Source organism: Anopheles marshallii, chromosome 3 (genome assembly GCF_943734725.1).
Source record: "Anopheles marshallii chromosome 3, idAnoMarsDA_429_01, whole genome shotgun sequence".
NCBI classification, from domain to species: Eukaryota; Metazoa; Arthropoda; class Insecta; order Diptera; family Culicidae; genus Anopheles; species Anopheles marshallii.
Window position 1 is genome coordinate 67,226,882 of NC_071327.1, and position 13,695 is coordinate 67,240,576.

General features: G+C 43.4%; 1 protein-coding gene across 1 annotated transcript; it reads right to left on the minus strand.

Annotated features, from left to right (window-relative positions):
* Positions 1 to 725: 725 nt before the first annotated feature.
* LOC128715303 (uncharacterized) lies at positions 726 to 13,336 on the minus strand. The gene is made up of 6 exons (XM_053810185.1): positions 13,309 to 13,336; positions 4,578 to 4,985; positions 1,360 to 1,485; positions 1,155 to 1,300; positions 919 to 1,078; positions 726 to 847 (listed from the first exon to the last, which is right to left on the minus strand). The coding sequence occupies exons 1-6, from the start codon at positions 13,334 to 13,336 to the stop codon at positions 726 to 728; spliced, it is 990 nt and encodes a 329-aa protein (XP_053666160.1).
* Between the last annotated feature and the right edge of the window lie 359 nt (positions 13,337 to 13,695).

Sequence of the window (13,695 nt, forward strand, 5' to 3'; positions counted from 1 at the left end):
TTTTTACTAACAATGATTGCATTTATCTATTTTTTTTTTTGTAATTTATTTGCCATTTTCCTCTAAAAAGAGTGTATAATACCTTAAAACGGGAGGGTTGGTTTTGAAGAATTGCCAACATATTATTGTAAATGGTTTTCAATGGCTGACATCTATTTGAACACGTGCTACACGGTAGAATACATGAAGGAGGCGCCTAATCATTGACGATAGTTGAGAGCACATGACCTAGGCAAAGTTCTGAATCATTCTGATTTGAACTGTGACATGATGTTATAACAATTGTCCTTTTTTAAGATCTGTCTTGTGTAATTAATATTACATAAGAACCAACAGTAATGGCGAAACTAAAACCAGTGAACTTGTGAAAGCCCTGAGCGGGAAAACAAATGGTGCCGCTGTGAAATATTAAGATTGTTAACAGAGTTGCAACACTTGTGAAGCTGGATCCTTCTGCTTCTGCCTTAAAGCTGTCACTGAATTAATAGTTTCAAATAAATAACGGTCGACGGTCCACATTGTGTATCCACGTAACATCACAACAGGGTCCAAGAAACCTTATGGTACACGTGGAGAATGCACTATTCCACCAGAAATATCACCTTACTTACCATAATAAACATGAAAAACAAAGGCTTGGAACTCAAGAAGCTCGAGAAAGATATTTCGTTTTTTTTATTTACATTATGTACATTAACAATTTTTGCCCCACCATTTGAAGCGTATTAACTCATCCTATCGCGATGGTTGTACAGTACGCTCAGTACGACAACCGTTCCGCAAAGCAAAATCGTCCCGACATTTACCCGTCTACGGTTGGCGCTGTTGGACTCTTGTGCTTCTTCACCTGCGAATAGCGACGAAATACGGTACGGATATAAATAGACCAGCCGATGGCGCCAGTTTCGCAGTACCTACCGTCTAGGATGTGCACAATGGTGCTGGCGCTGGCATACAGCTCCGGGGCGCAGGTGTAGTTTCCAGCGTCATCGAACTCCGCGTTCCGTATCAGATGGTGCGAGGTGATGCTGTTCAGGGAGGATCGTCCACGCTTCCGCAGCGACTCGTAGGCAACGATCTGTAACGCAATGGTCAGGACCGATTATGCTCACGAAAATGTTGCCGGCCACTGGCTTCTCACGGCTGATACGTACGTCCTTTTGATGGTACCACACGATGTGGCTCGGTCGCCGGTCGTAGTTGTGATTGACGATGCAGGTGAGATTGACGTTTTGTCCTTTGTAACCGTACACGATCGTACCCTCGAGGATTTGTGTGGTGGTCGCTAGAAAGAGATAATCTATGCGTCGTTCGGTATTAATCGATGCGCTTGGACGGGGGGACCGGCAGCACCAGTACCATTGACACGATCCGCGTACATCCGATTGTGGGCGTCCACCGCCTTTTGACCCTCCGAATGCTCGCCGGAGGATGGCGGAATGTCGTAAAGTATGTCGTCCTGTCGTCTGACTAGCTGCGATTCATCTGCGAAGCAAAGAACGAAAGACGGGGTGAAGATTTACGACAGGGAAGCGAGATTCTTTTTCCAAAAGCACGACATGATCGATCATCCCGGTAGCTCCAGTAGGGGGCCCATGGGTTTTTGCTCGTTTGTCAACCACCGGGTCATAAGTTGTCGGAATTATGGAAATTAAAAATAAATTAAATACCGGTGAAAGTGGCACACTTTTGCTTTCGTGCTGAAAAAGTGGCCGTACCCTTGCAGGGTTACTTTATTTGGGTGTGGGGACGAATTATAAGAAGTTAAGTAAAAAAAAAAAGCCAAACGCTTGAAAGGCCAGATTGGCATGGTGAAATATTAAATGAGCCATAATTTATTGGACGTGTCCGTTCCGAGATGGAAATTTCCGATGAAAAAAAAAATGAACCCCTCGACAAGGTAATGAGCAGCAACATCTTGCCCCTAAAACATCGCAGACATCTCGGAATGGGTGGGTGTTTTTTGGTAGATATCGACTTCGTTGTGTGGTGTTTTGCCTAACCCACGCGGCGGATCTGTGTCCCATGTGTCAACGGCGATGTAAATTAACCGTTTAATAAGTCAGAACAGCACATTTATAAAGCTGTGAGTGTCAAAATAAATGTCACCGGCAGCGGTTGCAGTATGAACGACGACATCCACCATCCGTTGAGTGGTTTTGTTTGTCCAACAGGCCAACGATAGTTCCCCTTCTTCTCGTGCGTTGATGGAGCTGTAGATTAGTTGTAGGTTTGGTTTTGATGCGACACTCAAATGGTTGCAGGAAGAACTTGCTACGTTCCATGCTCCAACACCCTCACCGGTCCAATTCGTCTAATTCTGATTGATAAAATTAGAGCAGAAACACTTATCCGACACACGGGAGTAATGCTGTAGGCGGGAGTGTTTCGGCTATTCTGTTAACATTTCTACCTTTTTGCTGAGATTTGACGTCAATTAGCGCATTTTACGGTGAAAAGATTGCGAGTTTGATAGAATGTACAAATCATTGCTACTAAAAATAAGCTCCTGGATAGGTAGAATGACCGGATGACTTTGGTAATGTTTAATTAACTTTCCTCGCAAACTACGCCATCGGAGAAAGCTTGCTAACGTATTAAATGCTAATTGTGTTTCCAATCGAATATTTACCATGCGTCCGTAGCAGATATAATTGGATCGTTTGAAATGTTGCTTTTGGTAAGTGAGCAAAATTTGGACGCAAAACAAATGTTATTTCTATCGTTCTCTACTGCAGAAGTAGTCGTTTATGTGAAAAAATAAAACATTTCCCTCAACGGTAGCGTAAACAGTGAAAAACGATCGTTTAGTTACATGCTGGTTGCAGAAAGATTGTGTCACTGCTACTCAACACTGGACGCAAGATAGTCCATCGAGAGCGCTTGAATGTTTACTATTTACTTAACAAATATGTTTGCCTAGCCGGTTCAGGCAGGGTTTGCCAATCGAGAGGTTAAAGAAAGGTGAAAATGTTTTCAATCATCATGATAATTGTTAAAATTTTATCTTAAATTAAAAATGAATAACAGCAATACGAGCTTACCCTACTTCTTACATAACAAAACTTAGTTTTAACTAGTAAAATAAAGTACTCTAACTGTACTCTAAAGTATTAAATTTGAAAATGTCATATAAATTATTTATATTGCAACTTTCAGGACAGGTCCAAATTTGAGTCGTCGTTATTAAAATATTGTTTTTTATAATTTTTTTGATAAAATAAAATATTATTCCCCCCCCCCCTCACCAACAAAACAATCCGGGCCTCTGGTGCCTAGGATGCAAAGCACCTGCAAGTATGCAATGTGTGCCTAGGATGTGCTAAAATTAAAGAACCTTTTTCCCACTTTCTAGTGTGGTTTAGAAAGCAATTTACCATTGTTTCTATACATCGTTGCATTAGTTATAGAAATAAATAATATTGCATACCTTCAGGCGCTTAAAGGCAATGCACACGATTAATTTTTTTTAATACAAAAAAAATAATGTTGAAGAATTCGATTTCGCTAAAAAATAATACAAAAAACTGTTACGAAAGAGTCAAAACTGATACTTCCGAATTCGGGACAGAAAGTCTGCTATTCCAATAATGACTAATTATAAACGTTGCAGATCCCTTTTTACATTTAGCACAGCTGGCTAAAGTTGGCATCCCCAAGCGCATTGCGTTGCATTGCGCGGGCTCACCGTTCGAGGGCGTTTTGTTTATTTCCACGTGCATTTTTGCATTGCAACCCGCCCGATGTCCGTTGTTTATCGATGAACGCGCGAACACCAGCGAAAAGGGCCAGGGCGAGTTTAATGTTTGATTTTGTGACCACATCGCGGCGCGCAACACACCCATCTTTGCCGTCGCTGAGCGGAACGTGCACGGCTGATTGTTTGCCATAAAAAAACGCCAACATTTCGCCAACCAATTCCACTGGCCGCCAGTGCGTGATGGATGATCGTACGGTTTCAGTTGTACATCGTCGGTGGTCGTGTGCGGGATACGTGCTGTGGGTGAAGAATTTTACTTCCAATAATGGGCAACCAAATTTCGCGTGTGGGAGGCATTTTATTTGGAAGTGTAGAAAGCGTTCCCCGATCACTGACTAGCTGGGACCGAGTTGTTTTGCTCGAACCCCGGAAACAGACAAGTGAACCAGCGCTTGGTGAATTCATTTTCCCCATTTGCACATTTGCGGTTATGGCTGGAGGAAGTCTGGCGCCCAGCGGTTTTGTGTGGCTGCTCTCCCGCCCCCAGTGAGTGCTGTGTGATTTAGTGCGATTGTTAAGTTTATTTATGAATCCCGTGTGATGCTCTCTCGGGACAAGCCCACAGTTCCACATCCGGGGTCGTCACGAACCGCTTCAACTCCATCACTCCATCATGGAGCCCCAAAAAACGAGGTGGTCGTTATGAATGTAATTGAATGAATATAAGTCGGTGGGAGAGTTATAATTACTGTAATACAGTCGATTGGCCTAACGTAATAACTGATGCGAATTCATCCTGTTACCCGCTTTGATGGTTTGTTGATTACTCCGATTACGTCGCTCCAGCGCTCCCACACACAGTCAACCCAAAACCTACCGAGAACAATCAGATACAGCTGCAAACTCTTCACCGGCATGGTAGATATCTGGCATTCGTAGATACCGGTGTCCTTCCGGCGCGTTCGCCTTATCTTGAGCGTCCACTCCTCGGTCTGGTCGTTGTACAGCGCTTGGAACCGCTCGTCCGACGTGAACGTGTCCGCGTTGATGGCCAGTATGTGCAGATCGTGGTGCCGCACCCAGGAGATGCTGTACTTGGCCAGATTTTCCACCCGACAGGTAAGGAATGCCGTTTCACCTTCCCGCACCGTTACGTTGCGGGAAACGCTCAGATCGAAGTACGGTTCGGTCCACTGCCGTTGCGCTTGTTGGTCTTGGGGGGTGGCGTAATACCGTCGGGTGGAGGTACTCCAAGGGCTGGTTTCGTACCAGGCACTGGTGGAACCTGCCAGAAGGGGGAAGGAAAGGAAACCGACGGTTAGGATGGACTATTTTCGGCACGCTTGTGCTTAGATTACGAAACAAGATTGTTATTAGTTTAAGGCTCATCCGGAGGAAATTGGCATGAATTTTTGCAAACACAGGGTGTGTCAGAATAATTACTGATTTTGAGCAATTCGAGACTTCGAATATTCGTGTCACTATCATTATTTTCTTTATCATTTTGGGAAATATTGTTGTCGGAGGGCAAAAGTTTTTTGTTTGCTACAAGTTCTTGCATAAGTAGTTTCTGAATAATATAGGATCCATTATGAATTTGACTTGAAATATAATAAATATCATTATAGAAAGCCTTATTAGACTTTTTTTGTTATGAATCTGGGGCGTCTCGAGGACATGATGAATTTTCCGTACGAAAATGAGAATTATATTTACACCAAATCATCAAAAATCATCAATGTTCATTAATGCCTGTAATTCCTGTCGATGAAGAATGATTGAACATTTTAATGTAAAAGAAAGATGAGAAATGTTTCTACCTAATTTCTGGTTCTTCACATGAGTGGAAGAATAATGGATGCGAATTCACTGTCGTACAGCGGTTTAGACTCGTCAGGTTCCGGTGGGCAGGTCATATCATTAGGATGACACCAAACGACCCAGCCCGTTAAGTCCTATGAGTGGTTCTGAATTATTGCAAACTTGAAATTTATACGCAGTTTCATGGAGTAGGAACCGAATTTAAAGCGAATTAATTTTAAATTCTCAATGTTAGCAGGGTGTTTGAATTTCATATCAAAAATTAAATTAATTAAAATTAATTAAATTAAACAACAAAGCAAACCAAAAAAAAAGAAATTCAGATTTCCCAATAAAGAAAGAAAATAATATCTGAAGTATAATTTGTGTTGTGATACACCCTACTTTAGTGGGTCGAATGCATGGCCTACTGCCCATCAACCTTTTCTAGCTTCACTGAGGAGTGAGCAGGTGCTCACTTACACTGGACTCAAGTACTGCAATTCGCAATTGTATGTCGTACGGTCGTGTTTACTTGAACAGACGCAGCATAGCAAGCTACTTCAAATGCTAACTCTTCCTTTGATAAGCACCAGCGATAGAACCACTCCATCCAGCCGTCTTACTCAGCGAAACAAATGCGCACCGGCAAGAATAATGGGGTGATGGTAACTAGAGATTAAACATTTGACTTCTAGCATGCTTCTCCACCCAGCAGAAGAGACCTTGCGCATGCCAGCACACCGACCAGCAAGCAATTGCACTCAGGTGTACCGAATAGATCTCGCAGAAGATCGGCCACGTCGGTGGTTTGGGGGGGGAACGCGAACTGGTTTCGTTGTTTAATTTGACGGTCCCGTGCGTCTTAATGGCGTGTTAACTCGCACCGGTCGGGGCCGTACCTTAAAAAGTATGACCGGGGCATAGTTTGCAACCGTACCCGTACGGCACAGAACGCCGGGCCTCATCCATCTTGCGGTGGTATGTCGTTGGCAGCCGGTCATCGGATAGAACCAATTACCGAAACATCGTCAAGGCGAACCGTGTGCCGGGATGGTACGGCATCGAGACGAACAAAAAAGCGGTACAGACAGACGCATATTTTACGCACATTAAGCATTTGGCTCGTTTGTTGTGGTCTTTAGTTTTTTTTTTCTTTACATCTTCCGTTTGGGTGTGGTGCGATTGTACGTGCGTCCCTGTTTTGTTGGTAACCGATGTCTTAAGACATCAGTCCCGTTTGATCGCGAAGGTCTAATGGGCGTGTCTATTTTAAGATGAACCGCCCGTTTGATTCGTCTAATCAGTGTGCGAGGGGTCTAATTTTCTCACCCCCTCACCTCCCCCCCACCCCTCCCCGTGCGCCAAAAACCTTGCGCTTTATTTCGTACCATATTTACTGCATGTGTATTGAAAATATGGGCACTGTACAAAAGGAAGCATTGTACCTGCGACAGCAGGAAGAAAGTCGGTGCAGAAAGATCTATCGTAAAGTTCTATTTTTATTGAGTGTGAAATTTCGTGCATTGTTGGAACAACCCGCTTCCCGCTGGCTAACAAGCACCGTCAACGGGTACAACGGTACACGATGCGTCACGACCGTGCCGAGAGGGACTGTGTTCACAGCTCGTTAGTTTTAATGCTAATGGAATTGGTGGGAAATATGATAACCAGCGATCGTTAAAACTGTCACCGAGTGGAGGAATTTGATCATGATCCGGTGTATTGCTGACATCGTTCTGCCGAGAAAATGGGTGATTCAAAGTGGCAAAAGTTTGATAATTACGATGTCCAACTGTTCCATGTGATAAGGTGAGTCACCGTCTAAGTCAATTCGAGTTTTCAAATGATCGATCTTATGAATTGATCTTGTGATTGATATCGATCATTTATGGAGGCATTTTAAGAAACGCAATATTATCCGGAGGTTGATGTCGTTTTAGTTGTTTCTGCAGCTCATAGTACCGTATTTCTTGTTCATCCCACCAGTTTGGTGGGATTTTATTGGAGGACTTGTTTGGGAGACCCATACAGGCTCATACGGAATAGTATTGCATATACATCGGGAATATCTAGTTACGGTGAGACACGACCAGTCAGGCGCTTAATGAGATCCTTTCGCCCACTAGTTTCAATTTATTGAAAACTCGAGGTATATTTGGGATGGAAAGCGACTTTCAAGCGTTGGCCTACTGCAGGAGTCCTCTAAACAGCTCACGGCTGTGCGCCGTCGTCAGCCAATCCATTAGTCTGGTCTTTCTGGTGGACGAATCAACGCCATCACTGCACCTCAATTTGGTCGCCTATCACGCCTCCACGTGGACGACCCAAAAAAACTTTACGTGCTGGGTCGTCCGGTGTCATCCTAATGACATGACCAGCCCCTCGGAGCCTGGCGAATCTAAATTGCCGTAAGACAGTGCGGTTGCCTCACTCGCATCAAGGCTTTATCAATGTTAAAGTTGCATCTGTGGTTTAAAGCCACGAATAAATTGCTCGCCCAAAATATTCTCCAGTCCCATTTCCATTTCGCGTCTGTTTTTTGATAACGCATCCATACGGAACGCAACTCGTCCGACATCTTCGGGACACGACTTCCCCTACATGTATCAGACGCACGTCCGGAAACAGACAGACGGAACGACACATTCTGATTCCGCCCGTGCTTTTTATTGATGTGGGTCGATGTGGGGTTAAACATACCGGTGCGCTCACGCAAAACCCACCCCCGGTTGTGTACCCACAACGGCACGGACCCAGCCCCGGGTTCTGCGTGTGGCAAATGGTCACGAAACTGTCACCGAACGTCGCGGTGCGTGAGGTTTTTAGTTGCGTGCGTACGGGGAAATTTATTGCGATCCATTTTCTTCTCCTCGCCCCCAGCCGGTGGTGGGCAGAAGAATTGCGGAAAGGATTTGTGCAGAATCCAACCGTGAGGAGTTTACCGCCCGGTAACAGGGTTAAAGTAAATTAATTAAAACCGTCGTTGTGTTTGTAGCGCAACAATAGCGACCGGATGTTTCACCGCGCCGGGCGGTAGAGGATGGAACCTTCCAGAAACGGGCAGTGGAGTTTACTGCGTGACATTGGGCAGCGAGGGCGATTAATTGGACTTAAAGGCGAAACCCGATTGCTTGAATGGTTAGCGTGTCGCAGAAAGTTATAAACGTGTAATGCCTTTTTGCGGTAAGCGTTAAGGTCCACAGTAGTTGCCATCAGTACATATTAATCCGCGTCATTATGGATGTCATTAAACACTGTTCACTGTTAATGATTGCGAATTAGCAGAAATGGTCTTGTTTACTTTTCTTGAGTTGGACATTACAATGCTGGAAAACATCACGTCAGTTTTTGAATACATTGCCACTACGTAACAAATATTGCAAAGTGTTCACAATAGTAATATTTTTCACCGTTCTATGAACTACGAGAAACCGAAGAAAACGCTACTAAAAGTCAACCTAATTTAAGATCTCGGTCAATTAAATCGATGCAATAACAAAAAGTGCTTTAAATAAGCAAAAAGAGGTAACATATTTTTGTAAAGGAAAATAAGTTGTAAGAATTTTAAAGCATTACACTAATTAACATTCTATGCTCGATGGAAAGTGTTATGATCTGCCAGATTTCTCGAGTACAACTTTCAAAATAAATCCTTGAAGATTACAAAATTTTAAGAATTGATGAATCTCTGAAGATCTTACCAATTTCAAACGACCTCTGAGCGCATCGTTGAAGAATTCTTTGACATTAATTTTTATCTTGATGTAGAATCTTTAATGGTTCTTGAATCAATGTAATAGAGATTCTAAATCGTTGATTTCATTCCAAGATCCATTAAGATTTCTGAACCTAAATCAGATTCACCAGACATTTCCTTATTTTTATAAGGCATTACAACTTCAAGTGACCTGTCATTTCTTGATTTCCTTGATATAAGGTACTCACAACAGGATATTAGATTAAATTCCATAAGTCATCTACAGAATTGAAGAACAAACAATAATAAATTCGCATAAAAGTTGTGTTCTTTGCTGATGTTGCTTTATGCTTTATGTTACCTTGCCAATTCTGTGTGATGCAATTCCTTACGAATACACTTGCATCCATCATAGTCACACACACACACACACACACACACACATGTTCCGTCATATGCAGGCGCGCATAGGCAGCGCCAACGTCAATCAACCCGACCAAGCACCGAAGCAGGGATGAGATAGTGTATGCGCCACGGTTGACTTAAGCCTCAAGAACGCGGAGCCGCTGTCCACCAGGAGCGGGAAACATTTGTTTCTAGTCCGATATGATATACACTTTTATAGAAGTATAAATATCGCACATGATTTACGGGTTATGTTTAAGTGGGTGATCATTGATGTGCCCGGTTTGTTGGTGACCGTGCGTGACACAGACTCACACCTTACGCCACTAATGATATATCGGGCGCGTTTGTTTTTTTTTAATTGTTATTTTTGGTGACATTCACAAGACCACGATCGTCATCGTTCATGTGGCCGGTGATGTCCACGAGGTCAGGTTTCTGCGTTGCCTTGCGAAAGCCACACTCAGAGTCCCGCTCCCTTTTCCCGGTTCCCGGCACATCATTAATCTTCACTCAGCCCGGTAACGAGCAGGGTTCGTGATGATGGTGTGTAATTGTATCGGATTGAATTTAGCTTCCCTCTGGCTGCCGTGCAGTAGCGAAACACGCGAAAAATTCGTGCGAAATTCGGCAAAAATTCTTAACCAGAAATAGGCTGACCGTTCGTGTAAGGTTTCGCCAAAATAACCTCATGTCCCCCCCCCCTCCCCATGTGACTGTGCCGGGTCCGATCGTAAACAGGAAAGCAAACAACACGCCGATGATCTCTCGGGCGGTGTGCGATGCTATTCAAAGGAAAGCAAACAATATCCACCCACCGAGTGGGGTGTGAAGCCAAATTAAATAGGTTGTTATGCTTCCCATTTTTTGCTTTTTGTCCTGACTTTCGGGGGTTTTGCGTTAATGAGAAGTATGACCGAAAAATACCAACGAATCCGGTTGATTGAATGCGTTTCAACGGCGGGCGGCTTGTTGTGAGAAATAGCTTTCGTTTTTTCTTTCTGTCCATCCTAAACATGGGTTTGCAATGTTCGCGTAACCTTCCGACGGCACCTTCCAAAAGCCGATCCACAGTCATTGGCGGACTTGCGAGTTTAATAATAAGCCTGAAATGCGTCGCTCACGTTGTACAGCAGAGATGAACTCAGTTTTCAAACATAAAATAGCCCATTTATTTCTGGTGCTTTGTTTACCGCGCATCTGTCAGACAAGTGTCCGCTAAGTGGTGGTGCGTTAAAGATCTAAAATGCTTCACCGCGGCAGGTACTTTGTTAGGTGGAAACACCGGCAGGGGTATCCAATTCAGTGGGATTTTATTGTCGATTTCTACGGACGTGCAAGCGCGAATGTGCAGGTTAAAGTGGAACGGAACTAGCAGCGAAAAGGGACACGAGCACCTTCCACCGGGGATGAAATGTGTGATCTCACCCTTTCGGAATGGTCAACTCTCCCCAAGAGTGGGGTTGTATGTCCTCGTGTTCGTGTGTTTGCTCCCTTGAGAAAAAAAAGCTCTCGATTGCAGAAACCGATGATTAAGTCACGTTTTTGTAAATTCACAATCGAAAATAACTTTCCCATCACCCCCTACGAGTGGTCCTTTACCCGACGTGGTGTTGGGTGTTTCATGTTTATTGCCCTTTTGGGGGGAAAGTATGTGTGTGGGTTGAAGCAAATTAAGCGCCCAAAATTGGCTCGTAATGGAACTGAACCACTGCTTCGGCCACGTGATGAGATTAAACGCATTCTGGCGCTTTGGGGGTGGGGTGGGGGGCGCTTGCCTGCTTGGGTGCAACTCGCTGGAGCACACGTGAACCTTTGGTGTGAACAGATTTATGCGGTCTACGTCGCTTGTACATACATTTACTACCCAAAAACCACAATAACGCTGGCGAGCAGAGGATGCTCGATGGTGCTGGGAGTTGCAGCACTGATTGATTTAATGAGCAGTCGAGCGCTCGGGGCCGCTGGTGGATGTCGGTGTCGGTTTTCCTCTTTTTCGTTCCTCCCCGTTGTGCGATCGTGACGATTGCATTACGGTGCGGTAAGGTGTGAAATTGGGATGCAATTTTGCTAATTAAAAATTGTGATTTTTAGTACGCGATAGGTTAAACGCTTTGCAACTTATAATTTGCTTTGTAATTTCATGTTTAATTGAGAACATTGTTGGTTTGGATGGGTTTGGCCTGTTTGCACAGTATTATTTACACATTTAATTACAGGTTTGAGTCGTATGCATGCTTAAATTGTGGGTTGATGGAATTTAAAAACTTTTGATATCTTCATTTACTAGCTCAGATAGCTGTTTAAGTGTACAGGTAATGCCCGAGATGTAGTGTAACTCATATGCGTGGATGCGGGGACATATGTTGTTTTAAAATTAGCCCGAAATTAAGAATATTTTACTGGTAAACAATGAAGTAAGAACTAGAAAAAGTAAGAATAAACGATATTGCTCCCGGAATTTGAACGAAATACGCCGAAATGTGAGGTATTAGTCCGCGTATAATAGTGTATCTCGAGGACTATCATTAAAACCATCATTTGAAATCTTAATCATTTAACAAAATAACAAAAAATCATGGAGAAATCATTGAAAATATAAAAACACAAGACAGGAAGACTGTAAGGAAAAAATACTCATTGTTTTATTTCCCGACAGATGGCTCTGTCAGAATTATAGCATTTTGGAATGCTTAGTACAGGCATTCCCTGCGATACGCTATAACAGTGAACTGCCACATCCCGGGATGTTAAAACTTCAAAATTACAAAGTTGACTTTTTTCGCTGTACTGAATTTATTCAGCAAAGCAGGCTACTTTTCGATAGAATACATTAAAATAAACTAAAAACAAATGTTTTATATGACAAAGGAAACTATTTTAGACCAATTTTACGCCATTTAACTTAAATTTAGTGCTATAAACTAACTCAGCTGTCAAATTTCCAAAAAACCGCGTATCTCCGAATCCACGTATAAGAGGAACGGCGTATCTCGGAGACTGCCTGTACAATTATCAAATCTGTAAAAATTTCCTGAACATACCTTGACCGAGAATAGCTAACGAAAATGGTCATTTTTGGTCGATTAACAAGCTGTTGAGAAATGATGGATACTCAGTGGCTAATGATAAGTTACGGCGATAACTTCGAAATGGAAGTAAATTAAAGATCAGTCTCAGTCTTCAGTCTGAAAATACGGTCGTTCTTCCGTTAATAAAAATGAGATTCTTCTGTATGATAAATCATAATTCATGAAACAAACCCCAGTATTTCAGCGTTGATTTGATTGATCTCTTTCCCGGTCGTGATTCGTTTCGTTTAAGACTCGTATTTCTTGACAGGTTGATCACCATTTGTCTCAGCCAATTACAGCGATTAAAGAGCTGTTGTTGGTGTTGAGTGATCTGTTACCTGCAGCGAACAGCGCTAACGTTATCGACAAGGAAATGCAGAACCAATTGTCTATCCGGCTCGAATCGGTCACATTTGTTCAAGGGTAAATGATGGATTGGGTTACAACATTGCAAATTCTTATCACTTCGAAACGCCGCATTTCCATCAGAGCACTCCGATCCGTACACTCATAGTAGGCTTTTATCACAATTGATTATACGGCCCCGGCAAGCGTATTTGCTTGTTTGTTTCGGCTATTTTTAATTTTCCCCGCGTAACGGTCGGATTAGGCCCCGGTGTAACACTCACCCAAAATGCAAAGCAGTATAATCAGCATCACGTGCTCATTTGGTGCGGCAGGTGTTAAGTTATAATAAAACGAGCGGTGTGTTCGGTGGGTCGCCTCCATCTGAATGTCGGACAGGGCGCGGCGAAACGCGAATCAGGGTTGCGTCAACGGACGATCCGCTTGGTGATTACTGTTGATCCCGTGGCACTGGTCCGTGAGCAATTATTTCACATAGTCACATAATTTTCACGTTGATCCGTTGCCATCCGAACGGCACATACGCACAGCACAAACACAACCGTACAGACTCACGCGTTGTCGTCGCGTGTTGTTGAAATTCGGTATTAAACGGCGCGAAAATTGCTCTTCACTTCACTTGCTACGCGACCGAAAATTGTGCACTCCTG

What these genes read in the sequence shown, in the direction of transcription:
- LOC128715303 (XM_053810185.1), bottom strand. Translation starts at nt 13,336, where the DNA reads ATGCTGATTATACTGCTTTGCATTTTGG. An exon ending in GCTGTATCTGATTGTTCTCG is followed by an intron (nt 1,486 to 4,577) that starts GTAGGTTTTGGG and finishes TTTGCTTCGCAG; the next exon opens with ATGAATCGCAGCTAGTCAGA. An exon ending in GTACGCGGATCGTGTCAATG is followed by an intron (nt 1,301 to 1,359) that starts GTACTGGTGCTG and finishes AACGACGCATAG; the next exon opens with ATTATCTCTTTCTAGCGACC.